General features: G+C 27.7%; 3 protein-coding genes across 10 annotated transcripts; all 3 read left to right on the top strand.

Annotated features, from left to right (window-relative positions):
• Positions 1-65: 65 nt before the first annotated feature.
• LOC122847404 (arginine-glutamic acid dipeptide repeats protein) lies at positions 66-11121 on the top strand. 8 transcript variants are annotated; one of them, XM_044145047.1, is made up of 7 exons: positions 66-378; positions 1695-1890; positions 2664-3023; positions 3115-8173; positions 8469-8771; positions 9284-9536; positions 9669-11121. In XM_044145047.1, the coding sequence occupies exons 2-7, from the start codon at positions 1843-1845 to the stop codon at positions 9733-9735; spliced, it is 6090 nt and encodes a 2029-aa protein (XP_044000982.1). In that variant the 5' UTR covers positions 66-378; positions 1695-1842; the 3' UTR covers positions 9736-11121. The 8 variants fall into 8 exon arrangements, with proteins under 8 accessions (XP_044000982.1, XP_044000984.1, XP_044000983.1 ...); XM_044145049.1 differs by having other exon boundaries at positions 9284-9482; XM_044145048.1 differs by having other exon boundaries at positions 2682-3023.
• Positions 11122-11324: 203 nt separating this feature from the next.
• Positions 11325-12259, top strand: LOC122847421 (basic helix-loop-helix transcription factor scleraxis). The gene is made up of 3 exons (XM_044145079.1): positions 11325-11449; positions 11600-11894; positions 11975-12259. Exons 1-3 carry the CDS (start codon positions 11394-11396, stop codon positions 12017-12019), a joined length of 396 nt encoding a protein of 131 aa, XP_044001014.1. The 5' UTR covers positions 11325-11393; the 3' UTR covers positions 12020-12259.
• Positions 12260-12611: 352 nt separating this feature from the next.
• LOC122847407 (GATA zinc finger domain-containing protein 14-like) lies at positions 12612-19456 on the top strand. Its single transcript, XM_044145058.1, has 9 exons — positions 12612-12730; positions 13264-13392; positions 13633-13862; positions 14515-14799; positions 14884-15019; positions 15090-15209; positions 15294-15397; positions 16139-16534; positions 16749-19456. The coding sequence occupies exons 3-9, from the start codon at positions 13860-13862 to the stop codon at positions 18009-18011; spliced, it is 2307 nt and encodes a 768-aa protein (XP_044000993.1). The 5' UTR covers positions 12612-12730; positions 13264-13392; positions 13633-13859; the 3' UTR covers positions 18012-19456.
• The last annotated feature ends 3015 nt before the right edge of the window (positions 19457-22471 follow it).

Genomic DNA, 22471 nt, shown 5'->3' on the forward strand with positions numbered 1-22471 from the left:
TAGCGCCCCAACATCAACTAACGGTCGCGACACAAACTACCAAAGAAAAACGAAAGAAACGCAGTACAAGATGGCTACGTTTGGGTGTTGTGGCCACTGAATCTGTGAAAGGTGCCAAAAATATTAAAAATAAGGTGCATATATTCATAATCAAACAATTTAAAATAAACAACCTAGTGTATAACTAAACAATGAAGGATTAATTAATTTATTATTGTGCATATGTGGACACGTGTAATTAACAGAAAGGTGTAGCGTTTTTTTTTTTTATTTCTTCTTTTTTTTTTTTTTTTTTATTTTTTCATCATTATTTAAAGATTATATATATGAGAAAACAATGCGTGAATAACACATCATTGAAAGACGAGTAATATACGGGTAAGTTGACAAATTTTTTAATTACATTATCAAAAGCATGTCAAATAATTTTTAATTATTAAAATATCATTATTTTTTATTTTACCTTTTATTCATCCCCACTCTTTCGCGTATTGACTTTTTTTTTTTTTTTTTTTAATTTTTTATTCTTTTTTCGCGTTAAATTTATAATAATGAAAAAAAAAAAAAAAAAAAATCATAATAGTAATAATAATAAAATGCAAAGAAGAAAAAAAAAACAATAAATTTTTTTGGCATTTGTCATAAAAATATTTTGGAGTAAAAAAAAAAAACTCAAAAATAATTTTTTTTAATTTTTTTTCTTGCTTGGATATATATAAAAAATAAAAAATAATAAAAAAAAAAAAAAAAATACGGCATAACGTTGCATTGCCGCGTTGCCCCCTTCCCTCTTTCCCACCCCCTTCATTCACCACATACTCAGATGCATCTTGAATTTTATTAGACCCCCCTTCTACCTCCTCAACGCCCCCACCCTCTGTTCACCCCTTTTTTTCTCCTTCTATACTTTTTCTTTCCAAATTTTTTTTTTTTATTTTTATTTATTTATTTATTTCGATTTTGGCAATGACTAAATAACAACAACAATAAATAAAAATACTTTCATTTTTTTTATTATTTTTTTTTTTTCATATTTTTTTTTATTATTGAATTGAATATAAATTTATTTATTATGTGCATAATAATTGCTTATATTTCTCTGTACAAGTAAGAGTATTTTTTAATTTTTATTTTTTTGAGAGGAAAAAAAAAAAAAAAAAAAAAGAAAGATTTGTGGTTTTATGGATGATGTCGCTGGGAGAGAATTGTATGTATTTACTTCTTGATGATGGCCATATGTGACGAGGGGTGAAGGGGGAGGGATGTAGGAGGGGGTGGTTTCTATTATACTTTCACCGTGACTAATGACCACTTTACAGATTTTTTGTTTTTTCTTTTTTTTTTTTTTAAAAAAAAAGAAAAGTATAATAAAAAAGTTAAAATTAAATATGCATAATAAATATTTCAATTATGTTGTTATTATACCTTCCTGTTTTTATTATTTAAATTATTTATTTTTAATTTTATATAGAAAAGAAAAAAAAAAAAAAAACAACAAACTTGGAAGTTGACTTTTTTTTTTTTTTTTTTTTTTTTCTCTTAATTATATGATGAGCATGATAAATATAAATATATATATGATGTATTTTTAATTTATTTTTAAATGATTTATCATTTGAAAGAAAATTTTAAATAAAAAAAAAAAAACATTTAAATTGATTGTAAAATTAAAAAATTATTACCCTACGGTTCAGGCGGGATTGACTAGGCCAGATAGATCGAGTTAAAGCGTGTTTGATAATAAAAAACCGCAAAATAAAACGAAAAAAAAAATCAACTCAAGATCGAAAACAACCAGTCGATACGCTGGAGAAAGACGGCGGAGCTTCGGAGGAGGGGGAGATGTCCGCCGGCACCCAGGGCGAGATTCGGGTCGGTCCATCGCACCAGGTTTGGCAAATATTCAATTGCAACCAGTCCTCTATCATTATTTATGTTATCTTATTACTCGTACATATGTATTATCATTGTCTTTGTTGTTTTTTTTTTTATTTTTATTTATTCATCACACATTTCCATCTTTTTTTTTTTTTTTTCAATCTTTCATTGTTGTTATTAAAAATGTTTTTAAAAAAAATAAAAATCCATCTAATGCATATTAATATTTTTGAGTGACTATTGAGGCTTGTTGGAAAATCGATTGGAGGATGTGTTTGAAAAGAAAAAAAAAAAAAAGAAAGGAAAATAAAAAAAAAGGTGCGCTTGGACTCAAACAAAATAAATGGTAAAAGAAAGAAATAAAAAAAAAAAAAAAAAGAGTTAATTTTGATGTTTGTGCTTGGAGTAAAAAAAAAAAACGGCAATGTGGACTCTTGGTCACGGTGAGAGAGACTTTTGGCGGCCTTTTTTTTCCTCTTTAACTTTTTTATTATCTTTTCTTTCTGCCGTACATACTGTAGATTGATCGTTGTCCAATCAAGCCCAGTGGTGGTGCTGTCTTGAAACCCTTTTTCATTCAATAATAATTCACAAATAAAAAAAAATAATAATAGTTGATTGTAAATAAAATTTGAAAAAAAAAAAAAAAAAGTAATAACATAGTTTAAACGGTATAGAGTAAAAAAAAGTTATTTAAAAACAATAAAATAAAAACATTACTAACAACAGCTTCTAACATTTCCTTTGCTAACCGCAATTTCCAAATCCAAATATTCTGGGTACAGGAATTGGTTTCTTGCCAGGCTCGCTTGCCTGACTATCGGCCGAGTGTTCCATCAACTGAGCTGCTACCAGATCCAGAGTTTTCAAAAGAACGTGAGGAATTAAGATGGATACCGGCAATGTCATTGGATGGACCACTTCTCATGTATCTGAGGGCGGCCCGATCAATGGCTGCATTTGCTGGTATGTGTGACGGTGCATCACCAGATGATGGTTGTGCAGCAGCATCAAGAGACGATACAACAATCAACGCACTTGATATACTTCACGATTCTGGATATGATTCTGGTAGGGCATTACAAGCCCTTGTTAAATGTCCAGTACCAAAAGGAATCGATAAAAAATGGCCAGAAGAAGACACTGTTAGTTTTTTTTTAAAATTATTTTTGACAATAATAATTAATTATTTTTATTATTAATTTATTAATTTTGTATTTTATTTTAATTCAACAGAAACGCTTTATCAAGGGTTTACGTTCATTTGGTAAAAATTTTTGGCGTATTAAAAAAGAATTATTACCTCATAAAGATACACCTGAACTTGTTGAATTTTATTATTTGTGGAAAAAAACACCTGCAGCAAATATTAGTCGACCACCAAGACGTCGACGACCAGGTTCATTACGACGTATACGTAATACAAGAAATTCAAGATCAGGTACACCAAAAGAAGAGCCATCAACACCAAAAGAAACAACATCAACAAATAATACACCAGTCAAAGAAACATCAACATCAGAGCCTGAAACACCAACTGTTGTTGTTGGCAGTGGTGGTGGTGCTGACAATAGTACTAGTGGTGGTACAACTGGTAACGGTACCAGTGGAAATACTGGATCAGTATCAAATAATACAAATACAACAAATAATAATAATAATAACAACAACAGCAACAATAACAATAATAATAGTAACAATAGTAATAATAGTAATAGTAATAGTAATAATAACAATAATAATAGTAGTACAAGCAATCCAGGCAGTGGTGGAGGTGGTGGAGGAGGTGGTGAAGCAAGTTCAGTAACAGAAGACGATAATTCAGAAGAAGATAGTGATTCAAGAGATACAAATACAAATAATTCAGCATTTGAAAGATCTTGTCAGCATTGTTTTTCAACTTCATCAAAAGATTATCAAGTTGCTGGTAAAGATAGATTATTATTGTGTTCAGAATGTCGTACTCATTTAAAAAAAACTGGAGAATTACCACCAGCAGCACCATATCTATTTCGACCAGTGCCTGCAGAATCGCCGGAGAGTCCCGGTAGAATGCGAACACGTAATAAAGCTAAAGAAACACCAAGACCATCAAGACCACGTAGAACAGGTGGTACTGATACACCAGATCAAGATAAACAACAACAAATGCAACAAAATCAACAAACTCCTGACAAAAAGAAAAAAGGTAATAACGCCAAAGTGGAGACTCCAAAAAAGGGCCAAAAGAGGCCCCAAGCCGATGACAATGAGGAGGATAAGGATACACAAAAACGTAAACGTCCTGATAGTCCAGCTGAGTCATTAACAACTGACTCAAATTCACTTATGGATGAACCAGAACGTGATACTGAAATTGATACAAATACAAATAGTACAATACAACAAGTACCACCAATTGTTGATGAAAATGCTGCCTTATCACCACCAACTCCTATTCAATCAATACCAACAATGACAACGACAACAACATCATCATTAATAACTTCGTTACCTGCATCATCATCAACAACAACTGCTGCTACTGCTGCTGTTACTACTGTAACCACATCAGCAACTACAATTTCATCCACAGAAATGACAACAATAATGACAACGTCATCAGCATTGGCAACAACAACAACAGCAGCAACAGCATCAACAACAAATACACTGACAGTGACAGAGACATCAGTATCAGCGATAACAACACCACCAATAATGACAACAACAACAGCAACAACAACATCATCGTCGTTGTTGTCGTCGTCGTCATCTTTATTAACTACATCGTCAATATTGCCATTGTCAACAGCACCAATAACTACTACGGCATCAATACCAACTACAGTAACAACAACAACAAGCATAATGGCAGCATCTATAAAAGAAGAAATTCCTGAATTACCACCGGCTTCAACACCCAATCATAATCATCTTCTTCCATCTTCATTGACAACAACATCGGTTGCAAGTTTAAATGCACCAATAACTGTACCAACAACTGTTCAACAATCAATATCAGTTGCTGTACCAATATCATCAACACCAAGTATGCCACTTATATCAGATATACTTATAATGCCAGCTATACCTGGAATACCAATGTTATCTGATCTTCATTCAATTGATAATAAAAAATCAACAATAATTGATGAAAATATAGAAATAAAAAGTGAAATTGAAGATACAAATTTACAAAGTAATGTAAATAATATTAAACCAATACAATTAAAAACAGAACCATTAAGTGGTCCACATGATACAGAAATGTCACCAATTAATAATAATAATGAAGATACAAAAGAATCAATAACAGATGTATCACAACATTTACAGAATCTCAATTCATCATCTCAATCAATGCTTATTAATGATTTGAGTCAAAATACATCACGTATACTATCACAACCAATGACTAATCCAATTTTAATGATACCACAAAGTATACCACATTTACAAATTGGATCACAACTACCAGCTCATATAACATCATCACACAGTCAAGGTTTATTAAATTTACAATCATCTTATGGTTCAAATATACCTCCAACACAAACTGTACCACAAAATTTATCTCAAAGTATTCAAATGCCACAAAATATCAGTCAGACACCACCAAGTAATTTACCACCACCAAGAGATATATTACCACCTCCAAATTTAACTAATCATCATTTACATCATCATCACCATCATCATCATCAAAATCAAATTGATCATATTTCACAATCAATTCCTCAAAATATGGCAATTCCACCTCCATTAAATTTAAATATTCCTCAAAATTTATCACAAATACCACAAATGCCACAAATACCATCCTCATCACCACAGCCATTAGGATTAAATATTGTGCCACAACAACAACAACAACAACAGCAACAACAACAACAAGATAATAATAGCAATAATAGTATAAGAATGCCTGAGAGGATTCCAACAGATGATCGTTTAAGACAACATAATCAAGAGCAACAAATGCAACAACAACAACAACAACAGCAACAGCAACAACGAATATCAGACAATAGAATGATGGAACCACAAGAAAGATTAGAAATGATACCAACAGAATCACCAAATCATTTTCAACCAATTCAACCACCACCACCATTGCCTCCACCACCTTTGCAATTACCAACGTCAATGTTGCAAAGTGGAATTAATGAAAAACCTCAAGCAATATATAATCTTTCAGCAACACCACCAATGGAACCACAAAATTTAAAAATAAAACAAGAAATCATATTACCAGAACCTGATCCACTGCAAAGTTTAAAAGAAGTTAAAGTACCTGGATTTCAAGGTGGCTTTCCTGGACCAAGTTTGGATAATATTAAAAAAGATCCAGATGCAGGAAAACCACCAACGCCATCAAAACATTCTCATTCACATTTACACTCACATTCACATACGAGTCAACAATCAACAGGATTATCATCAGCTCCACAACAGCCACCGACATCCTCTTCTTCGTCTTCGTCATCGTCTTCTTCTCAATTACTCAGTGCGCCATTACAACCACTGAATCAGCCATCACAAAATCAACCACCATCGATACAATCAGTTGCAGCATCACCAACATCATTGCCACCACCTCCAACGTCAATTCCTCAGCCAGTGATGCATCCAAGTCAACAACCAAGTCCACATATGGCAACACATCCTTTTCATCCTCATCATTCATTGATGCATCATCCACTTTTTGCTGCAATGCATTCGTATCATCCTCATCCTTATTCTGGTTATCCAGCAGTTCCTGGATATCCAGGTTTTCCACCATATCCTTATGGTCCAGTGCCTCATGCCATACCACCACCAAGTCCACAAAGATCTGAAGCAACAACAATGATGACTGCTCATCATTCAAGTACAAGTTCATCAAGTGTTACAACACGTGAAGAGGGTGATAATCATATTGCAACACATCATCATTCGTCGTCAATGCATCAAGCAACGACACTTCAGCATCATGATAAACATATGAGTATATCATCACACTCGTCACACAGTCATTCCTCATCACATTCATCATCACACAATAGTCAACGAAAACAACCATCAATGGTATCTGCTTGTTTAACATCGTCGGCTAGTGTTCATCATCATCATCGACCACCTCAACAATCTCATCATCAGCAACAACCGCCATCATCTTCTTCTTCGTCATCACAGCCACAAATGAATAATCAAATAACTCAACAATCACAATCACAACAACAACAGCAGCAGCAACAACAACAACAGCAACAACAGCAACAGCAGCATCAACAACAACAACAACAACAACAGCAGCAGCAACAGCAACATCAGCAGCAACAAGCTCAACAACAACAACAGCAACAACAACAACAAGTACAACAACAGCAGCAGCAACAACAACAGCAACAACAAATTCATCATCATCCACATCATCACCATCATCATCAACAACCACAGCATCAACAGTTGCCGCCACATCCACAACAACAACAACATCAACCACCACCTCTTCCAATTGAGCCAAAAATTGAGCAAGAAATGATTGAACCTGAACCTGAAGAACCACCAAGTCCACGTGGACCTTCACCTGAACCACGTATTGAAGATTCTGAATGTCATAGATCACAATCAGCAATATTCCTTCGTCATTGGAATAGAGGTGAAAATAATTCATGTACAAGAACAGATTTAATGTTTAAACCTGTACCAGATTCAAAATTAGCAAGAAAACGTGAAGAAAGAACACGAAAACAAGCTGAAAGAGATAGAGAAGAAAGAGATCGTGCTGTACAACAACAAGCAAGAAAAATGACAACACCTGAAAAACAACCAGAAGTATGTAAACCACCAAGTCGTGGTCCAATGGAACCAGTTGTATCACCATATGATAGATATGCAGCAAGACCAGCATATGCTGATACACCAGCACTCCGACAATTATCTGAATATGCAAGACCACATGCTGCATTTTCACCAGCTCGACATCCAGCACCACCTGATCCAATGTTACCAATGCATTATATGTATGGACCTGGTGCTAGAGAAAGACTTGAAATGGAAAGAGAACATATGGAAAGAGAAAAACGAGAACGTGAAATAAGAGAATTACGTGAGAGAGAATTAAATGATAGGCTGAAAGAAGAATTACTTAAGGGTACACCAAGACCAATGCCTGGTCCAGTTGATCCACATTGGCTTGAAGTACATAGACGTTATGCTGCTGGTTTGGCACCTGGACCATCGGGACCACCACAAGGGCTTCATCAATTTGGTCTTTATGGAGCGGGACCAGGACCAAGTCCACTTGATCGTGAACGTCTAGAAAGATTAGGTAAAATTAATTTATTTTAAATTTTTATTTTTATATTATCAATTTTCATTTATTATTTATTTATTAATTATTCTTTTTAATTTAAAATTGATGTAATACAAGTGTGCATGCATGAGTAAATAAGCTCAGTTTAATTGATAGATTGATTGACAATGTGATGAGATGAGAATAAAAGGGGAAAATTTAGAGAATGAATGGGATAATGTATGACAGAGGGGGGTTTAAATAAATGAATGTGTTATTGATGATTATGATGATGATAGTAAATGAATGGTACTTGATGTGCGTGGTTTAGGAATACCTACTGGAGCCGGCGGGGTGCCATCGTTGGCAGGGGGTGGGGCCGGGTCCGGCCATCCTGTCCCGGGACATCATCATAGTCATGGTCAGCTTGACGAGCGACTGGCTCTAGCTGCCGACCCAATGGTCCGGCTTCAGATGGCTGGCATATCGCCCGAGTATCATGCTCACACTCACGCGCATACGCACGCGCATACCCACTTGCACCTACATCCGGGACAACAACAGGCCCAACAACAGGCACAGCAACAGCAGCAGCAGGAGGCAGCTGCCGCTGCCGCTGGATTCCCCCTGCCTGGTATGTCTCCTTCCCAAAAAAAAAGAAAAAAAAAAAGGAAAATAAACAAAAAAAAAAACAAAAGCTCTAATCAATTTTTCTTTATTTTCTTTTTTTTTTCTTTTTTTATAAATTTTTTTATTGTTTTAATTATTTATTATATTTATTTATTCAATTTTCCTTGGCTTATTAAAATTAAAAAAAAAAAACAAGCGTATGCGTCAAGAGTTGTGAACGAGTATAAAAAAATTTTAATATAAATATCTTTGAGAGTTTCTCATTTATATTTGTATTATTTAATTAACATTTTAACAGTAATCTTGATGAATGAATGTTTTATGTATGATATAGAATAATTTTGTATGAATGTGTGAATGATTATTGTGGTACCAAATGAGAAAGCACATTTTTGAGCTATAACACAATCATTATTTTATCTAACAAACAAATTACACAATTAAATATTAAATATTTATAATAATAATGATAGATTACTTGATGATTATTTATTTATTTTGTTATTTTAACTGTAGCTGTTGCTGGTGGTAATTATCCAAGACCAGGAATGATGTCAAGGGATCCTGGTATGGGATTACATCCAGCTGAATTACTTGGAAGGCCTTATGCGGATATGGCAGCTCATCATGAACAGCTGCAACGTCATTTAATGATGGAACGAGAAAGATATCCTCAGCATGCATCTCTAGTTGCTCATCATGAAGAGTACCTTAGGTTTGTGACCCAACAACAACAGCAACAACATAACAATGAGAAGAATATGTTTTTGTGAGTTAATCACAGAAAAAAAAAACAAAATACAAATAAAATTAATAACTTATTTGATGATTGATTCAATAGTTATAAAAAACACCAACTAGATATTAATTTTCATGATTTTTTTTATTTTTTTTGTTACAGGCAACAACGAGAGCGTGAGTTGAAGGTTCGTGTACTTGAAGAGGCAGCACGTGGACCACGTCAATAAATCATATAAGTTTTAAATTAATAAAAAAAAAATAAATATATATATATATAAATAATAGTATATTGAAAGTTCAAAGGAAAAAAAAAAAGAACATTGTCCTATATACCCTAAAGAGTTATTTTAAAATGAAGGGAATATGGATTATGTCGATAGTTTGAACTGAAAAAAAAATATGTTTTCCTATCGATTATTTACGCACCGTACGTCGTTTTTTATTAATCAAAGATACGAAGCAATAATTAAAAATTAATTAGTTTCGTATCATGTAATAATGTCCAATGTAAATACGACAAAAAAAAAAAAAAAAAAGGACTGCGTTTATGATGACTATTTAAACGCAAAAAAAATAACAAAATAACTAAAAAGGTCAAGAGAACTTATTGAGATTTTAAAGCTTAATTTCTTCTTATTTTAGCACTATGAATTTTATTAATTATTGTAAATTCCATTCTTCAATTTATTTATCATTCAAAATATTAATTTTTTTTTTTTTACTTTTTTTTTTATAATGGTGTAAGTGTGATTTTTTTTTTTTCATTGATCGGGGTATTTTTTTCTCGTTGAATTTAATTTAATTAATTAATTTTTTTTTTTGTATTTTTTTTTTCAAATAACAAAAGTATAAATGTATAAAAAAAAATATCAACGAGAACCTCTTTATAATCATGCAAAAAACTTAGGCAATTTTTAAAAGTATAAATTTGTTTTTTTTGTATTTCTCATTTAACTTTGTTCCTTTTTTTTACTATAAATGACCAAAGTTAACTTTTCTAGAGAAATGTTAATCGCCTTGATAAATGCGAAAAATAATATCAATTTTTTAATTTTTTTTTTAATTTTATGTGACCATTGATAATGGTGATAATATATTGTAAATTATATAAGGTTTTAAACAAAAAGACAACAAACAAAAACAGATGAAAAAAATAAATAAATAAATAAACATTATATATGTAATCTAGTTGTTAAATTGAAAAACAAAAAAGTATTTCATAAAAATTATGAAAGAAAAAAAGCAAAAACAAAATAATCAAATGGTTTTTTTAACAAGTAAATTTTCTAAATAGTTTAATGAAACGAAAAAAAAAAAAAAGAAACATTTTTTAAAATTTTTTTAATTATCCAAATGTTAGTGTGGTATTTTTGAATAAGAAAAACTGTGAGACTAATCAACTTGCCAGATGTGTGAGAATTTGTTTTCCATATTTTTCAATGTTGTTGTTTTTTTTTTTTTGTGTTTTTTATAATTTTTTTTTTTTTTTATAATGAGTTTTGCAGTAGAGCAAGTCAGGCGGCTGTGTTTTTATTAGGGTAATGTAAAACCCAGAAGTGGCCAAAGAGTGCCTCTCGTTGATGTCCCGCTGGTGTGAACGTATTACAGTGGGGGTAATGTTGTGCTTGGATCATCCACTTGTTTTGAGACTCTACGATGTATTTTAATAAGAAAAATACAAACGACAAAGTAATTCTTTGTTTAAATCATTCAAGTGGTTGATCTGAACTCGGTAACAACCTCTTCTTTTAACTAATAACATACAAAAAGAGATTGTACAAATAACAAACAAATAATTATAAATTAAGTAATTAATTAATTATTATTATTAACAAATAAAAAAAAAAACAAAATAAAAAAAGAAAAAAGTGATTTTTTAAAAATAATGGCTGGTCGCCAGAGATATCAGGCAAATGCTCGTGAACGAGATCGAACACACAGGTACAAGTATTGTAAAAAAAAAAAAACAAAAAAAATTAAAAAAAAAAAAAGCCTTTGCTTTATTTATGTATACCTTATATTGTTATTATAATGATTTTTTTTTTAATTTTTTTATTTTTACCTTGAAATATTTAATAAATTAATATTCAGGGATAAAATTCAAGAAACAAAAAAATCCTCAATCTTCAGTGTAAATATGGCATTCAGTGCATTGAGAATGCTGATACCAACTGAACCAGCTGATAGAAAATTATCAAAAATTGAAACACTACGTCTTGCAAGTAGTTATATCAGTCATTTAGATGCTGTATTAATTGTTGGACCAATTGATAATCCTTGTATGAAATTCAAAGAGATATATTGGAAAAAGGAGGATGATACATTTTTAAACAACTCTATGAGACCAAAAGTCTGTACATTTTGTCTAGCCATGCACAAAAAACATGTGAGTATATTTATTTATATTATTTATTGTTATTTTTAAATAAAAATAATAATTTATATAAATTTTTTTTCAATTAACAGAGTGTTACAACAGGATTGATAGAAGATTATAATCAAGAGTATTAAACAATCAGTCCCCATGAATAGTAACAGTTTAAAAATTTATATTTAAAAAATAATAATCAATACTTAAAATGAAAAACAAGATAAAAAAAAAAATATTTTATTTATGTAAATACAAGTTAATAATTGAATTTATAAATTAAAATGAATGAGTGCTGTGTGAGGAAATAGATAAATGATATATAAACAATTTTAAATATTTAATTACAGTTAAGTAAAAAATATTTAATAAAAAAAAATATGCATATGTATATATTTTGAATCAATAAAACTGCCAATTGAAAATACAAATTATATAGTTAATGCAGATATAATGTTTTATAAAAAAAAAAAAACAATATTAATAAACAAAATAATTTTTTATCAGTGCAGTTATAACAGCAGCTAGGTTTTTTTTTTAATGACGTTTTTGTTTTATCGTTATTCATTTGATGATAAAATTATTATTATAAATAATAAATAGAATAAAGTAAAACAAAATATTTTAAAAATAATAATCGGCAGTCATTTGAAAATAAAAAAATAAGATAAATTTATACAATTAATTTTGTTTTTTCGTTGACATCGTTTGTTCTTCATTAATTTTTAATAATTTGTGTTTCATTTTTATGTTATTTATATTTATTTAATTTATCAAATTATATTTTTTTCAAATATTAATATTTTATTAACAAAATAAAATACATATTGTTTCTAAAAAAAATTTATAAAAAGGTAAGTTAATATGTTCGTAAAAAAATATTTTATCAATTTTTATTTCAAGTAATTTTTCTTACGATTGTTAACAACAAATAGATAATAATTTATTTATAAAAAAATTAATAAAAAATTCTAAAAACATGCAGAAATTAACATCGAATTAAACAATAAATTTTTCTGTAATTTTTTTTTACATAAACAATTGAATCAGTCAACGAAAACTCTAATAAATTTTTCATAGAAAAATGTACATTTCTCCAATAAATAATAATAATTAATTCTATTATTAAAAATTATAAATAAAATATTAAAACCCTTTTTTTATTATTCATAAAAATTATATCATCATAATACTTAAAAATAAATTATCGATTTTGACTGATTTCTTAATTTTCATGATAAAAATTTACGCGCCTTGACCAAAAAAAAAAAATTCGCCATTTATGATAAATTGCGCGTGCGCTTGTTGTTTATTTTTTTTTTTTTATGCAAAAATATATATACATGATTACATGCCCTCTTTTATTTGTGTATGTATACGTTTGTAGGCCGATTAATACATATGTGTTAGTGAGTCCTGGCTGGTGCTTGCTGAGAGGGCTGTGTGAGTGACTAAAAGATTCAACTTCAGTAATTTTATTTTACAAATTACTGGAATAAAAATTACAAGACATCAGGTACAAATAATAATATAAATTACAATAAACAATAATAATAATTATCAACATTACAAATCATTAAAAAAGTTGACAATTATATTAAATAATTTAAAAAAAAAAAATTTCATAAACACACCCTCAACCTTCATTATCATCTGTTGTGTATTTCTAGTTGTTATAAATTATTTTAATAATAAAAAAATAATATATATTAAAAGTTGACATATAAAATTAATAATAAATAATTGATGAATCCAGGACAAATCCCCGGAAGCAAATCATCACAAGTCAAGGATTTAAAATCATCAAATAAAACAAATCAAAGTGGGTGATAATAATTGTGTATTGTGTGAGTGTCTGTGTCTGTGTCTTCCTGTGGATATCCTTCATTATTTAGTGGAAAAAAAAATTAAATAAATTAAGAAGAAATAACAACATTGGAGTTGAAATATAATTCGTCATCAAAGTCCGTGCAGGACTTTAACATGGTGTGTATTAAAATATCGACAAGTTAAATTTTTTTATATGTGTACCAATGTGTACATAAGTAGAATATAATAATCATATATATGTATATAAAATTTTAGCTATATACCTGTAGCCAATATATATGTACATGTGTATATACATAGGTATATTACGCGATAACCAAGCCCTCAACATTTCAGCTGTCAAAAACAGTTAACCTTGACTGACTTGATTTTATATTTATTTCATTTTTTTTTTTTTTTTTCCTTAAATTTATCATGAAAATAATAAGTAAATAATTAAATCATTTATTATATTTCTTTAAATTTTTTTTTTGAGTATTTTTTTTTTTTTTTTAAAAAAAAATAAACATAATTTTCTTTTGAGTAAATTTTAGTTACAAATCATCATCATAAAAAGAAAGATAAAAAAAAAAAAAATATTTGGTGGGGTGAAAGAGAGTATTTTTGTTTTTGTTTTGTTTTGGTTTTTTTTTTTTTCTCTTTCTTGAATTTGTCATCTTGTTTTGATAAATATCGTATCATAATGTAGTTTTTTTTTTCTTAAATTATGGCAGCAGTTTATTTAGTCATTGTAGTTAAAATTTGTAATTAATGAATTATTTAAAATAATATTATTTTTTGATTGTTTTGATTGAAAAATAAAATATAGAGCTCAGCATCAACTGGTGGTACTGAGGGTTCAAGTCCTGCCTCGAGCCCAGCATCAGCAGCTAGTCAAGCAATGGCAGCACCAAAGTATGGTACACTTGTACCAAATCGTATATTTGTTGGTGGAATATCAGCAAGCACAAGTGAAGCTGAATTAGCACAATTATTTTCAACTTATGGAAATGTTAAAGCAACTAAAATAATACTTGATCGTGCTGGTGTATCAAAAGGATATGGTTTTGTTACATTTGAGACTGAAGAAGAGGCCAAAAGATTACAACAAGAGGTTATTGAATATTTATTATTTTATTATTAAATTTAAAAATACAAAAATAATAATATTTAATTTAATTTATTTATATATTTACAGTCGGAATGTATTGTATTGAGAGAACGTAAGCTCAATATTGCACCAGCAATTAAAAAACAACCATTCAATCGTTCATTTGATGGAGGTGCTGGTTCACCTCCTGCAGTGCCAACAAATCCATATTTCTATACAAATGGTAAATTCTTTTAATTAACAATTTAAAAATTAATAATGAATGATAATTGTTGAATTATTATTAAATTTAGGAATGAGTTTACCTTATCAAAATGGATTGACTTTTTACAATGCTGGTGGACCAACACCAGGTACAACTTTGGCACCACCTGGTGATCCTGCTGCTCTTTATCAAGCTGCTGGAGTATTTGGTAATTATCATCAATTAAAAAATGATTATAAAAATTCCAAATTATTGCTATTATTTTTTAAATGTATTATTTTATATTATCCAGGACCTCAAAGTGCTTCAGCTCATCAAACATATGCACCAATGATGTATCCTTGTCCAGCACCATCATTATACATGCCACAACAGTACCAGTATTCACCAATGCCGGTAAGTTTTTTTTAAATATTATAAATTATTTTTATATAAATAATATATTAAAATTGTAATTATTCCATTTTAAAAAAGCACAATCAACCTATTAATTTACATTTCGTTTTTCAAATTCATTCACATTTTTTTATGTTTCATTAACAAACAATTGTTGTTGATAGTTTTTTTTTTTTTTTGTATCATCTCACTTGTTACATAACAAATATTATTTTTTTGTTATTATTGAATGTTATTATTTAAATTCATGGATTTTTTGAATTTTATTTTGTTGGAGAATATATAATATATAAATAAAAAAAAAATTATAAATTAATTTGGACAGACAAACGGTCTAATGGGAGAGGCAATGCCGCCAGCATTTCTTCCAAATCCACAGCAAATGCCTACTTACGTACTGCTCGACGCAATACAGTATTGAGGTTTAAAGGTACCAAAAAAAAACAAGAAAAAAAAAAAAAGAAACAAAAATAATTAATCATCTATTAAAGATGAAAAAAAAAAAAAAAATTGTCAAGCATGATTGCACGTTTGTTGGCCGTTACACCCTTCACAAGCATGATAAAATAATTAATTTTTATTTTGCCTAAAAAAAAATAATGATGAACTTTTAATGACTAAATTTTTTAATTTGCTTTAGATGTAAAAAAAAAAAACAAGAAGATTCTATATATGTCATTACTATTGACAGGAATATTATTATGATGATGTTAATTTTATATTAATTTATTTTCAAAACAGTATGACACGTACTACGCGGGTGCAGCAAGTCAGCCACAATATTTATATTCACCTGGCAATGGAACGAGTAATGGTAATCCAAATAGTACAACAACAACGAGTGGTACAGATGCAACAAGTCCACTATCAACTCATCATTATTTTACAACATCTGGACTTCCAACGGCACCAGCCGCTCATCATAATCATCATCAATCAAATGTGCCAAGTGGTGGAGGAGTATCATCATCATCATCATCGTCACCACAAGTTGAACAATTGTATTATAATTTTTCTTCAATTGGACAACATCAACAAGCAACATCACAACCATCATCACTTCTCACTGATCATCATCAGCCATTATTTCTTTATACAAATGATTGTCAACAAAATACAGAACAAAAAAATCAAGAGGTAAGATAAATTATATTATAATTATTATTATTCAAGATGTATATTTTTTTGTTTAATATATATTGCATATCAAACGCTCAAATACTTAGATAATATATAGAATTTTTTTGAATAATTAAATGATCAATGATCATAATCAAGTGATAGAAATAATATTAGGTTACTCAAATCAATGATAATATTGAATATTAGATATTAATTATTAATTACACAGGAAACGTGCTCAACGTCAAGTCATTCACAATCAGACCAGACTGGTCATCAACAACAACAACATCAAATAACACAATCGACTGGCAACGAGACAACTCATAATACAACGACTCAATCAACATCAATAACAACAACAACAACAACAACATCAACACCAGCAACAACAACGACAGCATTGCCAGCATTAATGCCATTAAAATATCAAAATCCATACACAAATTATCCACATCCCATTAACATACAATCATCACAACCACAATATTGTTACGCTGATATTGAAGAGTCAAATCCAATTCAAATACTTTATCATCCAGTTTACATACAAAATAATAGTAATGCTGGTAGTCCAAGTCTCTTACCAACACCCACAAGTCCTTATGATTTACAAAGACTTCAAAGTTTTCATCATCATCAAAATACACCTCCAAAATTAATTCCATATCCAAATTCACATATACAAAATGGCTATGCTATATTCACACCACCTCCACCATCATTACCACAAATGCATCATTCACAAACTCAATATAATAAGTATCAAACTCCAAAATCCCATCATCATTCCAATAAAAATTATTCACCAAATAATAATACTAATAATCGTAAATCAATCAATACATCATCGTGCTTTTTAACACCACATAAATCTGGTGGTTCACAAACAACAAATAAACAATCAAATATTGAGCATAATAATAATAATGCACGTAAAAATTTAAATTCTGATTTTTCAAATCGTAAAAATCATAATTTAAATACAAAATTAACAACTAAAGATAATAATAAAATTAATTATAATAATGATTGTAAACTAACAAGTCCACCACCAGCACCATATTCACCAATGATACATCCACTTCCAAATTATTTCCCAACAAATATACAGGTACAATATCAAAATGGTCAATCACGTTATCATGGAATGGCTAATCAACAAACAAGAAAATATACATCATTACCAATTGACAGTCAAATGTATTTATCATCACGTAAACAAGTTGATAAATATGGTAATACAATGAGCAATCAGGGTCTTGTTATACGTTCAAATAAACAAAAAATTAATGGATTAATGCAGTCAACACAAAAAAATAATATTGATGATGATAAAGGAGTTAGTGGAGGTAGTGGTAGTGGTGGTGGTAGTAATCCATCACAATCTGTTATGACAAGAATGCCATTAACACCACCAGGTACACCTAGAAATTTACAAGATAATCAGATCAATGTTAATTGTCATCAACTACAAGCCCTTTCATTGTAAGTATTTTTCATTTTTTTTTCTTTTTTGTTTCTAAGAAAAATCGTTGTTATTGTTATTAATATATAAATATATAATATTATATATATATATTTATTTATTTTTCTCTCAATATTTAAAGGATTTATTAATCAAAAAATTAAATATCATTTTGATAATATTTAAAGATAATAAAATATAATTTTAAATTAAATATATCTTTAAATATCATTGAAATTTCATTGATAATAAATTATATAAATACTTTATGATGAGAAAAATAATAAAATCGTTATACTATACAGATAATATATGATCTATATATACAAATAATTATTTAAATAATATTTAATAATATTTATCTATATATATATTTAATTGTAATAATGGCATAAGAAAAAAACAAAAAAAAAATTGTTGAAATGTTGAAAGAGTGCACGAAATGAAAGACAAGATGAAAAAAAAAAATTCCTGATTATTTAAGTAAAGTAAAATTTAAACAATTTAGTTAACATTATAAACAAAATAAAAATTTAAAATTTAAAAAAAAAAAAGACAGATTAGAAGGCTAGCTATCACTAGTTAAAAAATATGCACTGCAATTTTGCTAGGCTCGATATAAAGTGACGGTTTAAAATTAAGATCATACAAAATAAATAATAATAAATATAATAATAAAGTAATAAGTGACGAGCAATGCTAGAAGTAGTTATGAAAATTAATAATCAAGTTATTAATTATAAAAATAAACATGGAATGATACAAGCAACATCGCTATTGATTGGAAATATTATTGATCATACAAAATCAATAAGTCAAAATAAATAATAATATAAAATAACGAGTGAACTGTCAAATGTGTTCAAAGACATAATTAGAAAAAAAAAAAATAATAGAATAATAATAACAAATGAATCGAGGTGTACTGTTTTCAGTTATCCAAGATCAAAAGTTTTAATATTCTTGGTAGTTATATCATTTGTGAAAAAAAAAAATACAAAAAAAAAAAAAAAAAAATGTTGCTCAAGGCACTGCCAACCAGTCTAATTATTTTCAAACTATTTTTTTTTATTTTTTTTCATTTTTTTGTTATTGTTTTTTTGTGCATTCAGTTGAGCCTTTTATTTCCGTCCTTAGAACAGTGTGACACAAAAAACAACGTCTGTCACTTGATGTACTTAATTTAATCCTTAAGTAAAAAAATTTATTATTCATTGATATTATTATTGATTAATTTTGTCTTATGTTTTGTATATTTGTGAAATTTATTATTTGTATTTATTCGTAATTTATATTTGTTAAAAAAAAAAAAAAACCAAAAGGATACGAGCAACTTTATATTGTCTAAAACAAAACATTGACAGATAAAAAAAAATGTTAAATTAAAAAATTGATAAAGAACGAAAAGCGATAATGAATAATAAAAAAAAAAAAATTCAAAAAGTGTCGGCTGTGAGCTTCCAAGCAAATAACAATAATTAAATTATTATAATAACTATTAATGTGACAAAAAAAAAAAAAACGAAAAAACAAAAAAAAAAAGAAAAAAACAATTTTTGAAAAACCCGTTGACGGAGGAATGATAATAATTGTTAAATATAAATTGAATTTATTAATTTTTATTTTTTTTTTTTGTTTTTTTTGTTATTAAAAAACGTTGACGTAAAAAAATAATTATAATTATAAAAACTTTGTTGTTCTTGATGCCTGTTGAGAGGTATTAAATGTCCATCTGTATAAATTTGGAAAAAAAAAAAAAACAAATTGTTAAAAGGCCTATGGATGCAGCGGATGGAAATTTAAAAAAAAAAAAAAGTTATCGTTGAAAGAATGAAAAAATATATATTATATGATAAGAGTGCCTTCAACTCGTTTTTCATTTCATCGTTGTATCGTTGAGCATTTGTTTGTTAAGTTTATCAAAGCCTCAAAAGGGACAAATAATAAAAAAGCTAAAAAAAAAAAAAAAATACAATGTTAGATTTAATATACCGACGAAAATATAAAAGAAAAAATTACAATGGATTCGAAATCTATATTGAAAATGAATTTAAAAATGTTATAAGTGTTGTTGCTTAATTTATTGATTGATTTATAAAACGTGGTTGAGTCAGAAAAGAAAATAAGCAAAAATATAACAATGAGTCGATATTAGATATTAATAGCTCATCTTGGCACCTCTTTAATGTATAATACACTAAATAATATATTCAGCAATATTCCGAAATTAATTTAATTCATAATTAAATTACAATATACGATGAAAAATAAAAAAGTGTAAAAGATAAAATAAGTGTGTAGAATGAAAAATTTAAAAAAACGATAAAATGTCTATTGTATGCAAGTGTTGCAAATGTATGTCTAATGTTAATCATATTATAAATTAATTCAAACTGTAATTCGCGCAATTGAGAAAAAAAAGTGTTTATTTTAGCTCGAGACGTAACTATTTCTCTTTCGAATTATAAAATTGATATTATTTTTTGTCTTCTTCGAAATAACAGTCGTATATCTCTAAATATATATTTAATTATAAAAATAATATTAATTAAACAAAAAAGTATATCCTTGAAAATGTATATTAAAATGTAACAAGAAAAAAACAAAAAATAATAATTCAGATGGCTAGAAACTCGATAGTAATATTGTAGTTGATGAATGATAGATTTATTATAGCTAATAAAACAAAATGATAGAATCAGAAGCGATGACAAGAATAAATAAATAAAAAGGACAAATAATAGTAATGATAATTAATATTTAAAGCAGCTATTATTTTTTTTTTTTTATTTTAATTATTATTTGTCTTTAAAAATTTAGTAAAACAATTATTAAATCGAAATAAAAATCATATAGATAACGAAATTATATATTTAAAAAAAGGAAGAGAAAAAGAGAGTGGTGCTTGAAAAAAAAAAAAAATTAAATTAAATTCCATTTATCAGAAGATTTAATCTTCAATCACTCTTTGGATTTTGCCTTTTGAATAACTTGTTGATTAATTTATTAATAATAAAATAAAAAAATATATTTAAAACATTTAATGTATCTCTAATAGCAAAAAACAATAAAAAATAAAAAAGTATATTGTACTGTAAGAAAATATTATATTTAAAAAAATAAATACAAAACGAAAAAAAAAAAATTAATAATAAATTAGATCTCAAGTTTAGAAATAGACAAATAAAAAAAAATAAAATATATTCAAGTATATATTATGTATGTATATTGACTCCTTATAAATTCATCACTCCGTTATCTATCAACTAGTATTTAAATAAATAATAGGTATGTGAGACATTAATGTATGAGATAATAATGAAGAAAAAAAAAAAAATAATTAAAAGAAAAAAATCATCAAAGAGAATTAATTAAATGACAACAAATAAAATTTTTATTGTTTTTGTGTTTTTATTTATTAACAATAAATAAATTTTATTATTTATTTGGCCACGAGTCAATCGTTAGTATTATTATTTACAATAATATTAAATACTCTCTCTATATCAAAACATATACTCACTTATATTTTGATATGTTATCAATAATTATTTTTAAACATAAAATTATTTCTCCATATTCTCATTACTATTATTACTATGTGTTTTATCATTATCACTATTGGTTTATTATTATTATTTATAAACATATTATTAGCGTTCATTTGAACATCTTTTTTAATATTAACAGAATCTCATTTTTCATCTTTTTCTTTTTTTGCTTCAAATAATTGTTACGAATTTTGTAAAATACTGAATACATAAACATTTAATCAACAGATATCCAGAATTATTATTTGATTTATTTTAATATTAGGTTTTTTTTTATTCTTTGATAAGCTTTTTTAAATTTATTTTTAACAATGTTATTGTGAAATTTATTTTTTAGTGAAGAATTTTTTTTTTTTAATGAGTGGATACAGACAATTATTTTTTTCATTTTTAATTTATAATTATTTGCAAACAATTCCATTTTTTTTTTTTTTTTATTATTAATAAATCTTAGCATAGGACGCAAAAGAGAGTTAAGCGCTTTTTTTTTTTTTTCGATCAAAATTCTATTGAACAAACAATATTCGAAAAAAAAAAAATTATTTATTATGAAAAAGCATTGATTATAAAAGTATAATTAACTAAAGTAATTTTTTTTTTTTTTTTATCAAGATTTAAATTAATTGGCAATTTGAAAAAAAGTGTCGTATGAAATGAAAAAAAAAAAAAAAAAAATATGCCTGAAATACCTGAATTTGTTTGCCAAGGTCATCATCATTACTTATGGTTTTTTTTTTTATTATTTCTTTATTATCTTTTTTTTTTTTATTGCGATGATTTTTTTTTTAAATATTTTTTCGTTCTTTTTTCAGTTTTTTTAAAAAAAATATTTTAAATAAAAGTTTATTTAACGTCCTTCCCTGGAAGAAATATTTCTCCGCCATTACTCCGGCATGAGGTTGGTGGCGGAGAAATTACTCTAGCATGAGGTTG

This window comes from Aphidius gifuensis, linkage group LG1 (assembly GCF_014905175.1).
Source record: "Aphidius gifuensis isolate YNYX2018 linkage group LG1, ASM1490517v1, whole genome shotgun sequence".
NCBI lineage: Eukaryota > Metazoa > Arthropoda > Insecta > Hymenoptera > Braconidae > Aphidius > Aphidius gifuensis.